The sequence below is a fragment of the Condylura cristata genome, unplaced genomic scaffold, assembly GCF_000260355.1.
Source record: "Condylura cristata isolate star-nosed mole 26May11 unplaced genomic scaffold, ConCri1.0 scaffold00012, whole genome shotgun sequence".
Lineage (NCBI taxonomy): Eukaryota > Metazoa > Chordata > Mammalia > Eulipotyphla > Talpidae > Condylura > Condylura cristata.
Genome location: NW_004567113.1, coordinates 38903268 through 38917322, shown reverse-complemented (window position 1 = coordinate 38917322; position 14055 = coordinate 38903268). Strand labels below are relative to the sequence as shown.

Below are 14055 nucleotides of genomic sequence, written 5' to 3'. Positions count from 1 at the left end.
TCGACAAATTACACTGCTGAGGGGAGCAGCGGGTGGGTCAGGAGAGGTCTGCCGCGCCATGTGGTCACCTCTGGGGCGGGCGGGGATCGAACTCACTGAAGTGGCTTTAGCTTCTTAGCGCTGTGCTTTAACCCGCTGCACCACCAGGGAGGGCCCTATAGCACTTTTTTTTTTTTTATAACAGTTTCTATAGCACATTTTTAATGGTCCGATTTTAGTAAGATGTCTACCAGGTCCTTAATGTAGCAATATTAAAGAAAGGAAAATTGGTGCTGTGATGTCGATTGCTTTTAAGTAGCTAGAACTTTTAAGAGTGGAGCCAGATGCTAAGTATATATGTTTTTAGAAAGGAAGCCAAAAATATGGTTGGAATGCACTTACTTCCGTCAAGTAGAAATGAGATTGTATAAATACAGAGGTAAAGTCCTCTAGTGTTTACTGTCACTAGAGCATGGATGGGAACATGCAACTCCCAGATGGCAAACAGCCTCGTAGACAGTGTCACAGCCAAGTGTAGTTCAAGTTTCATTGTTCGGTGGGGAAATTACAGTATTTTCAAGCATCCTTGACCTTCTGTCGGGCATGTATTAATGGCTGCTATTTCTGTGTCCGGCAGGACTTACATGAGTAAGTCCTCAAAGTCAGTTCCCTGCCGTGGGTGGTTCTCCCCTTTAGTTTGTCCCGGGCACTGGAATGATCTTTGATGACGCCTGAGGGAACAGATGACGACAGTGGTTCCTGGTGGCAGACGGAGAGGTCTTTACTCCGGCTCTCTGTGTGGTAAATCTCCCTTGCAGCCACTGGGGAGATCAGCTCCCCTCTCTCCCCTGTGGGAGAGCACCAAACAGGTGTTGTCCAATATGGGCAACATATTCAAGTCTTGTTAAGATGAGAGCTAAACAGGCGTACAAGAGAGGGACCTTCTGCCCTGGAGAGGCTTAGGAGCGTGCTCCATTTCTTCAGCCTTTCCCTTAACAGCAAGTAGGAGGAGTGGCCCTCCCTGGTGGCGCAGCGGGTTAAAGCACAGCACTAAGAAGCTAAAGCCACTTCCGCATGAGTTCCATCCGTGTCTGCCCTGCCCCACATGGTGCGGCAGACCTCTCCTGCCCACCCGCTACTCCCCTCAGCAGTGTACCTTGTCGCCCTGCCTGTTCTGCTCCCCACTCTGTCTCTGGTCAGGCCTCTCACCACCCCCATCTCTGGCCTGTACCCCAGTTCTGTATGCACAAATAAATAAATCTTCAAAAAAAAAAAAAAAAGCAAGGAGGAAAGAAGGGGTGAAAAGGAGGCAATTAGAAGGAATTAACTGGATCTATAAGCTCTGTCCCAAGCAGAGACATAAAAGAGTGAGAAATGGAGGATTAGATCATTTCTTTGTTTGGAGAGTTTTCTTACTATAAAATAAAGGTGACCCCTAGGAAAATACTCCCTGTTCTTTCTAGGGTGCAAGTCCAGATGTTTGAGCAGTGTGTTCGTTGCCAGGGTAATAAGGATCTACTCGTGGGGTGTGTCCGAGACATTTGGAGTGGCACACTGTGGTATTTAATACTGCGCTTATTGAACGGGACAGGCGGGGAGCAGCCACCAACATGCAGAAGGTGGTTTCAGCATATCTACTTTTCCATGTAAAACTGTTCTTTTTTCCCACCATTACAGCCCTACACAGTATCACACTTGAAACTTTGTGCAGGAATCATGGTAACAGCCTCTCATAACCCGAAGCAGGATAACGGTTATAAGGTATTTTGATTTTCCTTGCCATACTTACATCCTTCAGTATGAATCCCATACTTTATGATCCAGGAACATAGGTGACGTCAGAAGCTTCATTTCCATCTGCCCTAAGCCATCTCTTCCCTAGGTCTACTGGGATAATGGAGCGCAGATCATCTCTCCACATGATAAAGGAATTTCTCAAGCTATCGAAGAAAATCTAGAGCCATGGCCTCAGGCTTGGGACGATTCTGTAATTAATGGCAATCCGCTTCTTCATGACCCAAGTGCTTCTATCAATAAGGACTACTTTGAAGACCTTAAAAAATACTGTTTCCACAGGTAAATGCAAGTATGTTCACTTGATGTGATTCAGTCAAATTGTATCCATTTTCCTCATTAAAAAAAGAAAAAGTATTTATGTATGTATGTGTATGTGTATAGAGCTGGGATACAGGCCAGAGGTGCAGGGGTGGTGAGAGGATTCACCAGAAACAGAGTGGGGAGCAGAACAGGCAGAGGGATGAAGTGCACTGCTGAGGGCAGCAGTGGGCGAGTCAGGAGAGGTCTGCCGCGCCATGTGGGTCAGCTCCCTGGCTGGGATTGAACTCATACTGCAGTGGCTTCATAGTGGAGAGCTTCACAGTGCTGTGCTTTAACTGTGCCACCAGGGAGGCCCTGACTTCTTACATTTTTAAGAATCTGGTCCTCTGATAGTTTGTAAACCTTCCAGTGTTGAGAATGGTATTTATATATGTTGTCATTTATGTGTGTCTGGTTCCAGGAGTGTGAACAGGGAGGCCAAGGTGAAGTTCGTGCACACCTCTGTCCACGGTGTGGGGCATAAGTTTGTGCAGTCAGCCTTTAGGGCTTTTGACTTTGTTCCTCCGGAGCCTGTTCCCGAACAGAAAGATCCTGACCCTGAGTTCCCAACAGTGAAATACCCAAACCCTGAGGAGGGAAAAGGTGTCTTGGTAACCCAATTTTTTATTATAAAATTTCCCTTTGATGTTCAAAACTGTTTATATCAAGCAAAATAGGGTTTTATATGTTTTCATGATGCTGGACAAAAAATTAATGTCATTAAAAAATATATGTATGTATTAGTCATCCTTTTTTTTAATAGCTTTTTTTAAGATTTATTAATTTATGCATCCAAGAATTGGAGTACAGGCCAGAAGTGTGGGGGTGGGAGTGAGAGGATTCATCAAAAACAGAGTGGGGAGCAGAACAGGTAGATCTACTAAAATACACTGCTGAGGGGAGCAGCAGATGAGACAGAAGAGGTCTCCTGTGCCATGTGGGTCAGCTGCCTGGCCGGGGATCTAACTCATGCTATAATGGTTGACAATAGCTTTATAGTGCTGAGACTTAACTCATTGCTCTTCCAGGGAGGCTCTCCATTCATTTCTTTTTTTTTTTTTTCTTTAACAAGAACTTTAACTTATCCCATTCATTTCTTAAAGAAAATTTTCAATTATCTGTCTTAACCTAGGATGTGAGTGCTGCATTTTAAATGATTTTTAATTGACTCTGCTTTCTTAATGACAACTCTAAGAATAAAAAAAGCCCAGGGATAGGATAGAGGTTTATCACACGGCTTTTGTTTCTTGCTATTTTTCTGTTAAGAAGTGCTACTTAAATTATGGCTCCTTTAACTTGTTTAAAGTTTAGGGTTACAAAATATTCAGAGTCGGTTTGTTTTTTTGTGTGAGTTTGATCACAAACAAAGCCTGGAAACACCCGTCCAGCCCCCCACACTATCAGATGTGGACAGAACCCACAAGCAGGTGTGGCTCATATGCCGAAGTTCTGTTAGCTGTTCTGTGGACCCTGTGACCAGCCAAGACCAACCCCAGAAATCAAGCCCAGCCTTAGTTTGGGGAAAGTCTTCTTTTAGTTCTTAAAGAATGGTTTGCTTTTAGAAGTGGTAATTATGCTCGATTGTTAATTAAAATCATCTTTTATTTTCCTACTCTTTTTCAGACTTTATCTTTTGCCTTGGCTGACAAAACTAAGGCCAGAATTGTTTTAGCAAATGATCCAGATGCTGATAGACTTGCTGTGGCAGAAAAACAGGACAAGTAAGATCATAGTAATTACTTAGAAAATAGAAGAAATGACAAATGACATTTTCAGAGGTATAACGTTTCTGGGGAGACTGGACATATATGGAGCTACTTCCCATTTATTTTGCCAATGGTTATCTCTTCCTCCTACCAAATCCCTTGCCATAGAGCAACATGCTGATCTGGCCTGGAAGCCAAATGACTACGAAATGTAATAGACTTACTATTTGTTATCTTCCTTCATTGTATCACTATTTCATTACTCTAAATAATAATATATGACTCAGTGCCTATGGGCAAAATACTCTGGTGCTGGCTTTGTAGTTCAGTATTTAGCAGTGTTTGATAAAGACTTGAACCTTCAAGGAAATAATTGAACTTAGGTTGAGCAGCCCAGAGAGAGGAATACCTGTAGGGTCTCGATGGTGCCTAACACAGACCTGACCATAGAGTCTGTACAGAGGAATAGCAGGTATGTGGAGGTGGGAGGGGGGAGAATTGAAAGGTAGGCAAGGGCCAGGTAATTTAGGTTGTCAAACTGTATGTGATGTTGGGGTGGTGGTGGGGTGCTACTGAAGAGGTTGGAGTTTTAGATCAAGATAAAACTGGTTTCGTTCTGTTTTTAGTAGGTTGCATGCCAAAGTGTGAGATGCATTGTACCTCCAGCTACCTGGGTTACAGAGAGGAAGATAACTACACTTCTGTTCTCCTGTGTCTAGACCATTTTGGTGCTGAATTTGATCTTAAGAAATGCTGACAATCAGTAGCACTGACAGAAAATGGAGTTACACAAACTATTACTCTAAATTTATATAAGATACAGCTTATCAACACACTTATGTTTGGGTTAAAGCCAGTTTTGCTGAAGACTTAACATAAAAGCATTATGTGGCATCACACACATATGCTCTTCAAAAATAAGGTGTTTGTCTAGAAAATATGGCTGAGACATGGTAACTGCTATCACATTTCTGACAAGTTAATGTGAACAAGAATAGCAAGAAAAAGTCGTGAAGAAACTGCTGGTTTGGCTTAACCCCATCCTGCCCCAGCCAATGACATCTTACTACGATCTGCTGTAAATTCTAAGTTATTTTTTTCCTTACAGTGGTGAATGGAGAGTGTTTTCAGGCAATGAATTGGGGGCCCTTTTAGGCTGGTGGCTTTTTACATCATGGAAAGAAAAGAACCAAGATCTCAGTGCCCTTAAAGACACATACATGTTGTCCAGCACCGTCTCCTCCAAAATCTTGCGGGCCATTGCCTTAAAGGAGGGTTTTCATTTTGAGGTAAGGCTTTGAGGGATGTTTGTCCCCCTTCTTTTACTCTGCAGTGGTCTAAGGCATTTCTTTCTCTTCTGGATTATCCCATTAGGAAACATTAACTGGCTTTAAGTGGATGGGAAACCGAGCGAAACAGCTAATAGAACAAGGGAAAAATGTCTTATTCGCATTCGAGGAAGCTATTGGTAAGAAGTGGTAATGATCACAAATTGTAGCTGCAATAAATATGTAGAATGCAATAAATATGTGGTGCTTGGTCACAGTGGTCATCACCTGAATAGATGACCCCCAAGTCCAGCCAGAATGACTGGGAGACACTTGCCTGAAGTTGTTGATACAAATGAGCAGAAAGGAGCACTAGCTAGAGAAACTTGAAACTCAGACGTTTGCTAGGACTATTTCAGTATTCGTTAGGGAAATGCTATTAAACTTTATGATTTTTAAAAAGATTTATTTATTTATGCATACAAGAGCTGAGGTGTAGGCCAAAGGTGGGAGGGGGCGGTGAGGGGATTCACCAGAGACAGAGCGGGAAGTAGAACAGGCAGATCTACTGAAATACACTGCTGAGGGGAGCAGCGGGTGAAGCAGGACAGTTGTGCTGTGCCATGTGGGTCAGCTCAGCCTTGGCTGGGAATTGATCTCATGCTGCAGTAGCTGCTGTTGCTTCCTAGTGCTGAGACTCAAACCCTTGCCCCACCAGAAAGGCCCTACTTTATGATTATTAAGTTCTATAATCTTCTAATTCATCTGTGTACCTCAGCACAGATACACACTCATCACTTAACTGATTGAATAAATTATAATCCTCCATTTGTGCTCTTGTCAAAAATGGCAGTCATACCTTTCTATAGATTTTTAATGTTAAAAGATGTTTACATTTGTTTATCAAATATTTATTCCATATCAATTATGCAGTAACTCTGAAAGAAACAGATGACACTGACCTTAACTTACAGCAGTTTAGAGATCGTTAAGTAACCACAAAATAAAGATAGGTCAGGTGTCAAGATGAAAAATGACCTCCCAAGAAGTATGGGGATTCAGAGAAGACAGAATAATTGTTGACTAGAACAATTAAAAAGACAACTTCGGGCCCTCCCTGGTGGCGCAGCGGGTTAAAGCAGAGCACTGAGAATCTAAAGCCATTTCAGCATGAGTTCGATTCCCGTCTGCCCCAGAGATGACCACATGGTATGGCAGACCTCTCCTGACCCTCCCATTGCTCCCCTCCGCCATCTGGCAATCTGAAATGTGACTTTCTCATTCATCACTGTTAAGTCTTAAAATCAAGGCCCTCCCTGGTGGCACAGTGTGTTAAAGCACAGCATTATGAAACTGCCACAGCCACTGCAGCACAAGTTCGATCCCCGGCCAGCGAGGTGACCCACATGGTGTGGCAGACCTCTCCTGACCCGCCGCTGCTCCCCTCAGCAGTGTATTTCAGTCCATCTGCCTGTTCTGCTCCCCACTCTGTCTCTGGTGAATCCTCTCACTGCCCCGACCCTCTGGCCTGTACCCCAGTTCTGTATGCATAAATAGATAAATCTTTAAAAAAAAAAAAAGACAACTTCATGTGAGCTGAAGGAATTAGAATTGGGCTTCAGAAATGAGCATAATTTAACCCCATAGGCTGTTCTTGAAGACCTGCTATACGCTAAGTTGTGGGGTCCATTTTATTATTATTTTTTAAGATTTATTTATTTATACATACAGAAATGGGTGTAGGCCTGAGGTGAGGGGGTGAGCAGATTCACCAGGGACAGAGTGGGGAGCAGATCAGACAGATGGACTGAAATACACTGCTGAGGGGAGCAGCGGCGGGTCAGGAGAGATCTGCCACACCATGTGGGTCACCTCGCTGGCCGGGGATCGAACTTGTGCTGCAGTGGCTGCGGCAGTTTCATAATGCTGTGCTTTAACTCACTGTGCCACCAGGGAGGGCCTTGATTTTAAGACTTAACAGTGATGAATGAGAAAGTCACATTTCAGACTGCCAGATGGCTTATGTGATCAGCAGGACCCATGTTGTAAAGTAACCTGCTCCTGAGAGTGTGTGGCTCGTGTTTCTGCAGGATACATGTGCTGTCCTTTCGTTCTGGACAAGGATGGAGTCAGTGCCGCTGCCATCACTGCAGAGTTAGCTAGCTTTCTAGCAACCAAGAATCTGTCTTTGTCGCAACAGCTGAAGGCCATCTACGTTGAGTAAGTCTCTACTGAGCTCTACTGAGTCTCAGGGAAGCAATAGTGTTTTAATGTTTAATTACGTACTTATGCGTGAAATATTAATATTCCTCCTAATGTTCTTTCTTTGGTTATAAATTCTGTTTCTCATGAAAACTAATTAAGAAATCGCTTTTCTCTTCTGATAATTAGGAATTAGCCATTTAATTAGTGATCATCATTCATGATTCTATCAATCCTTAACAGCTGACACTTAGTCACGGAAATGGTAATTGAATGATGGGATTTTTTTAAAGTGTCCAAATGTCAAAAAAGATGAAATGTGTTCATGAAATAGCTATTCAGTCTTTGCAGCAATTATTCAATTCTACCTTTGTGATGCCAGAGTAGCCAGCTATGATCCATAAGGCTCTGGGTATGGTGAGGCATGTTGCAATAAAACTTCCACTTATAATATACAGACACAATGGAGACTGCTTATAAATCTAGCTAAATAAAGGCCAGACAGCAGTTGGCAATCCCTGGGGGTAGACTGTGGCACCTTATCTCAATGTTGGGTTATTCGTTTCATTTCTTTTAGAAAGTACTGCTTGATGTTGGTTCTGTGTCCATGGTGTGGAGCTGATTTTGGCTCTGTTTCTACCCTGTGGAATTATTTATTCCTCATTTTGCATTTATTTGTATTTGTTTTGATAGGTATGGTTACCATATTACCAAAGCTTCATATTTTATCTGCCATGATCCAGAGACCATTAAGAAATTATTTGAGAATCTTAGAAACTATGATGGAAAGAATAATTACCCTAAAACTTGTGGCAAATTTAAAATTTCTGGCATTAGGGACCTTACAACTGGTTATGACGATAGTCAACCTGATAAAAAAGCTGTAAGTAATGGAAACTCTTATCAAACTCTTCTTGATCATCAATTCTATTTTGAGAGGCTTCACTTAATCATTTAATTAATTAAGGCTGATTTGGGGGCATTTAAACATTACTATAAATTACTTACAATGATTCAGGGAAAGTTAGATGTCATGGGATCAAACTCAAAGGGCTCTCAGCAGTGGTTGAAGCCAAAGGCATCATTGAACACATAAGGATACAGTACTTAGAAATGCAGGGTCTGCCTATGGCCACACAGTGAGTCATTGATAGCAGGATCAAGTCTGGTTCTTTTGGCTTGGGATCCAGCTTTTCCTCTCTTACAGCCCATGGTTGAACTTGAACAAGTTTCAGAACCACCTGGCAGCCTGGTGAAAACACCATGGACTGCAGCCCACTCCTGCTGACTAAGTAGTCTGCAGTGGGGGCCAAGAATTCACCTCTGTGGAAAGTGCCCAGTGATGCAGATTCTGCCGGCCCAGCTTTGAGAAGCGCTGCTTGCCTCCTGGCTGGCGTTCCCTGTCTCTGACTGTACAGGAGCTGTGGCGGTGAACACAAGTTTGTACTCTTCAAGCCATGTGTCTCCCCACCAGTGTCTAAAAAAGGCTCAAATATGGCAGGAAAGTATTGCTGATTATGGCAGAGGGGTAGAAGAGGGAGCGTAAGCACATCTATATGAGACAGAAGACATCTTCCTTGATATTTACTTCTTTATATATTTTATTGTCATCTACACACAATATACTTCAAATAAACAGATAGTATTAAAAGGGTGCAATGAAACGGGCCGCTCCAACCCCCGTCCTCTCACGGCCTTGTGCCCTGCCTTCCACCTCTTCTCTCCATTGCTTCTCTGACATTTACCACTACATTTCCAAACAAAGTGTTTTCATAGTGATGTTTCAACCGGTCACTGTTAACTTTATGAAGTTTTCATTATGGAGATAAGGATTTACTACTATTTTCGCTACCCCCCTTCTCTGTCCTTGCAATACATTTGTACCCCAACTTTCGTGATACCAGATTCTTGGCTTGTGATGACCAGTATCTGTTGTTTCAAATGCGGCCTCTTTGCCCATGTATCTGTTGCTTCTTCTCATACACTTCATTCATTTTAGTGCAGTTTGGGGAGTGCGCAGCTAAAAGTACATCTCCCAGAAATGTTATCTTTGTAAAAAAGTTCTTTATAGACTTAAAAAGTGAAATAAGGGCTAGTGTTTTGTAATGCATTATTAATCTACTTAAGACAATTTCTTGTAAATTGATATAGTTTGATTTAGTAAAACTTTAGTAGATTTAATGATTAGCTCTAGGAAATTGAAAAGCTAATGTACAACTTTGGTTAATTTTCATGAATTAACTTATTATTATTTAGCATTTCATTTGTGTGGAGTGCATTTTACGAATGTCCTCAAAAATGTTCTTTGCTAACCAATGTTTTTGTTTTTGCCTTATTTTCTTCCCTATCCTGGGTGGTATGTAATTAGACCAGAACAGTTTGTGTTGCTATTTACATGTGTAACATGCTAAATTAATTCCTAGGTTCTTCCTACTAGTTCAAGCAGCCAGATGATCACCTTTACCTTTGCTAATGGAGGAGTGGCCACCATTCGAACCAGCGGGACTGAGCCCAAAATCAAGTATTACTCGGAACTGTGTGCCCCCCCTGGAAACAGGTACCCTAGAAAGGACAGCTACTCTGATTTTTATTCCCTAACCCTCATTGGTTTTACTCAAAACCTAGGTGACTCACTTCATCTTTCCAACATGTATTGATAGTTTAATTAGGAATGTAGTTTTCAACCTTCAATATATTGTGATGTTACCAGCTGCTTAAAGCTTCCTGGGACAGCTGCTTGTTTCCTCCTCACTTACTAACTACTTACTTCTCTCCTGACCATCTCTGTCAGGGAAAATATTGTTCCTAATTTCAGCAAGTAGTAATGAGATTTCCCCTTTATTAGTACTTTTTTTTTTTTCAAAGAATTATTTACTTATGCATATAGAATTGGAGTGTAGGCCAGAGGTGCAGGGGCAGTAAGAGGATTCACCAGAGACAGTGGACAGCAGAATTGACAGTGGACAGGCAGATTGACAAAAGTACACTGCTGAGGGGAGCAGTGGGTGGGTCAGGAGAGGTCTGCTGTGCCATGTGGGTCACTTCCCTGGGCGGGGATCAAACTTATGCTAGAATGGCTGCAGCTAACTTTGTACCATCAAGGAGGGCTAGAAGAAGATTCCCAAATCTTCTGAATGAGTGTTCCAGCCCAACAAAATCGTGCATATGGCTCAAACATCAACCTCTGCAAATATATTTTAGAAATCATGAGAATATGTAATATATTGTGCTGTGGTTTCTCATTTATGCTTTTTGTGCCTCATGGGCCAAAACTGAACTATTATACAACTTGAACAAAAAAAAATATCTCATTTTCTAAGCCTTCGATTACTAGTCATTTCTTATAGTACTGTGCAAGCTTCACTGTTTGTATGCGTGTTAAATAATCAGCTATTTGTTACTATATTAAATATTGTTTTCCATGGAATTTTCTTTGTAATTCTTATTCTCACTTAGTGTTTTCATTTTCTACACTTCGTCCGTTGTAAGCAGCGGTCATTAGTCTGTCTTAAGAATCTGATTCCTCTCTACATTTGTCTTTTCCTTTCTTTATCCTGTGAAAATTTATCTAACATACAGAGAGAAGTTTTCTTCCCATTATAACAGCAGTGCTAGTTAATGTTTAAAGATCTATGGTATTTATATTTTCACCTGGCTTACTGAATGGGTTTAAATTTAAGTATTTGTTTTTGAATTGCTAAGGACACTTTGTAAGATTGTCTCTTTATTATATTCATAGAAATATTGCTTCCATTTTTTAGCTAGGTCAGTCTGTGAATATGCCACCAGGGGTCAAGCAAGGCCCTAGCATACCTAACATATGGTAACATTAAAAGTCACGACTTTTAGGTATCCTTATTTTCTGATAACCCTAAAATATATCACTGCATTGCCAACTAATCCTTTAAAGTAAAAAATTCTTTTCAAATGTAACTCCTGCTTATAAAAAAATAGTGTTGTGGCCTTGCTAGTGGTGCAAGAATTTAAGTCTCAGCACTATGAAGTTATCCACTGCAGCATGAGTTCCATCCCCAGACAGGGAGGTGACCCACATGGCACAGCAGACCTCTCTCCAGCTGCTCCCCTCAGCAGTGTATTTCAGTCAACTTACCTGTTCTGCTGCCCACTCTGACTCTGGTGAATCCTCTCACCCCCTGCTTCTCCCCCACACACCTCTAGCTCATAGCCCAGCTCTTGTATGCGTAAATAAATCGATCTTTAAAAATAAATAGGGAAAAGATACTTTTGTTCTCCAACTTATTATTTTGTCTTTAGCTTTGTCCAACTTTTTATTTTGGAATATTTTAAACCTACAGAAATGTTGAAATAATAATGCAGCAAATACCCACATGTCCTTCACTTGAAATGAAGATTGGCAAACTTTTTCTTTGAAGAGCCAAATAGTAAATATTTTAAGGTTTGCAGACCATATGTCTCTACCGCAACTACTCGGCTGTCATGGCAGGAATCGGTCAAAGACAAAGGATTGAGTGTGCCGGGTTCTAATAAAACTTTACTCACAAACACAGGCTGTGGGCCACACTGGCCTACCCAAACCTAGACTCAGCAATTACTAACAATTTGGTAACGTTTGCTCTCTTTTACCTTATCTATTGTCTACTTGGGCCCATTTCCCAGAACCATTTGAAAGTATGTCACAGATTTTAATATGCATCTTATAAAACAAAGACACTCATAATATTTTAACATTTAGATATTATCATTAGAGGTCAGAGTTCTAACAGAGAAATAAAACTAGAGATACCTATCTATCTATTCACTGATGAATTTTCATTTAGGTATAGTGTAGAAAAAAAATTACTAGTGATATGCCCTCTTGAGCACTGTTTTTTTCTCAAAGCATATTTGTAGAGAAGGAAAAAATAAAAACCAGAATCCATGTCTGTAATAAAATAGATTATTTCTGTGGTACTGTTTAGCTACTACAACGTAACAGTGACCTAAACTAATTACAAGGATTGCTATTTCTATTAAAATAAAGTTTGATTTAACGGGGGGGGGGAAGGGAGGGAAATGCACGGGACTATGGTGGTGGCACAGGGTGATTTGGTGATGGGAAACCCGCGGGGATTACAATCAAGATGGAAAAAAAAATGTGCAAAGTGGTGTAAAAATAAACTTTGTAATAAAAAAAAAAGTTTGATTTTATTGAGATGGTCAAAAATGAAGTAATGAAAGTTTGAGTTGAAACAATTTCGTGTTTTATATTTAGTACTTTGGTTTAAAAAGTCTTTAATGTGACTCATTCTATTCTAATGGCCTCATATCTCCATGAGTTGCCAGAAGCTTAATTACACAGGTTCATTTTATCAGTTACCTGCCTTCCAAATGTGTGCGTGTAGTAAGCGTTTACCACATGCTTAAAAATTTAATTTCCTTAAAGGGATAGAGCCCCCTAGATTCTAGTTTGCTCTTTAGTGTTCTGGGCTAGAATAATGAGGGTAAAGCCTGGGTGTCTGATTCCTGGCATGTGATTAGCAGGCCCACTAGGAGGCTCCCCATCACTGTCTAGTCTAGGAGAACCTTCCAGATGGCCTACAGTTGAACTTCCAGTGGCTTGACAGAAGACAGGATTTAGGAATACTCGTAGCTAGGAGACCAAGGACTTAACAGAAATATCATCTATAAAATTCAGCAGGATTTAATGACAACTAGAGTCTTGCAAGCTTTTTCAGCACTGTGAGATATAATATTGCAGATCTGTATGGGATGCTAGGGTCAAACATTGGCTCTTTAAAATTCTTATGAGAAGTGCGAAGGGATGATTGTGGTTATAGTAGAGAATGTGGAGACAGACCCTTTGGAGAAAATAACGGATATTATCTTTAGGGTTGTTTTGTTTGTTTTATTCAAGTCAACAGATGTGATCCTATGGTTAAGTCACTGAAGTTCTGTCTGGTCTCCTCTTTAGGCTAAATTTAATGCTACTTGCTTAATATGGGGAGAATTAAAAATATGCTTTGGAATAAATTACTGACGTGGAATGTTTTCCTCTTCTTTTCCAGCGATCCTGAGCAGCTGAAGAAAGAACTAAATGAACTGGTCATTGCGATTGAAGAACATTTTTTCCAACCACAAAAGTATAATCTGCAGCCAAAGACAGAGTAAAATACTTTAACTTTGTGCACAGTTACATTTATCGGCAATTAGCTTGAACATGATTTGTTAAGCAGTATTTTTCAGGGCCAAATGATTAAAGTACCACAGGAAGTATTTATATATTTGTAATAGACCTACCATTCCTCATTGTTTTATATTTGATCTAGGTGCATAACAAGATGAGAGGGTGAAAATAACAATATCCCTTTTAAAAAGTTGAGCCTGGGCATTATATGAATTTAAAAATGAAGATTTTAAAAATAACTTTCAAAAATATTTTGTGATTAATGTGCTCTAATTAGAGTAAATAGCAAATACACATTTTCTCTATGATTATTTTTATGTGTGATTGAAAGAGCTGGGGCATCTATATAGTTAAAAAATTCTCGGTTGTCATGTAGGTTACCAACTTTTTAAGTATATAGCAACACACATTTTATCAATTGCTTATACATTTTTGAAAAAAGACATTAAATGTTGTGTTTGTGTTTAGGACAAACACAATATACCAAAACTTATAAATTGAAGCAAAGAATTTTATAAATTGAAGCAAAGATGCTTTTAAAAGATAGTTTTTTTTTGTTTCTTTTTTTTACTTTTTTAGTGCAGATAATACATCATTCTATATTGTATATGTGCTAGGGAAAAAAACTGTGTTAACATTAATTTTATCTTTTATCTCT

At 40.3% G+C, this 14055-nt stretch overlaps 1 protein-coding gene across 2 annotated transcripts in view; it reads left to right on the top strand.

Annotated features, from left to right (window-relative positions):
• PGM2 (phosphoglucomutase 2) overlaps positions 1-13542 on the top strand; it is a 26277-nt gene extending 12735 nt beyond the window's left edge. The window contains exons 5-14 of one of the 2 annotated variants that reach the window (XM_004681494.2): positions 1657-1740; positions 1862-2055; positions 2498-2687; positions 3700-3797; positions 4891-5071; positions 5157-5250; positions 7141-7270; positions 7946-8135; positions 9676-9809; positions 13279-13542. In XM_004681494.2, coding sequence (XP_004681551.1) covers positions 1657-1740; positions 1862-2055; positions 2498-2687; positions 3700-3797; positions 4891-5071; positions 5157-5250; positions 7141-7270; positions 7946-8135; positions 9676-9809; positions 13279-13381 — 1398 coding nt within the window. In that variant the 3' untranslated portion in view covers positions 13382-13542. Of the gene's footprint in view, positions 1-1656; positions 1741-1861; positions 2056-2497; positions 2688-3699; positions 3798-4890; positions 5072-5156; positions 5251-7140; positions 7271-7945; positions 8136-9675; positions 9810-13278 lie in introns of those variants that run through there. The other variant, XM_012724295.1, reaches the window with a different exon arrangement.
• Positions 13543-14055: the final 513 nt, after the last annotated feature.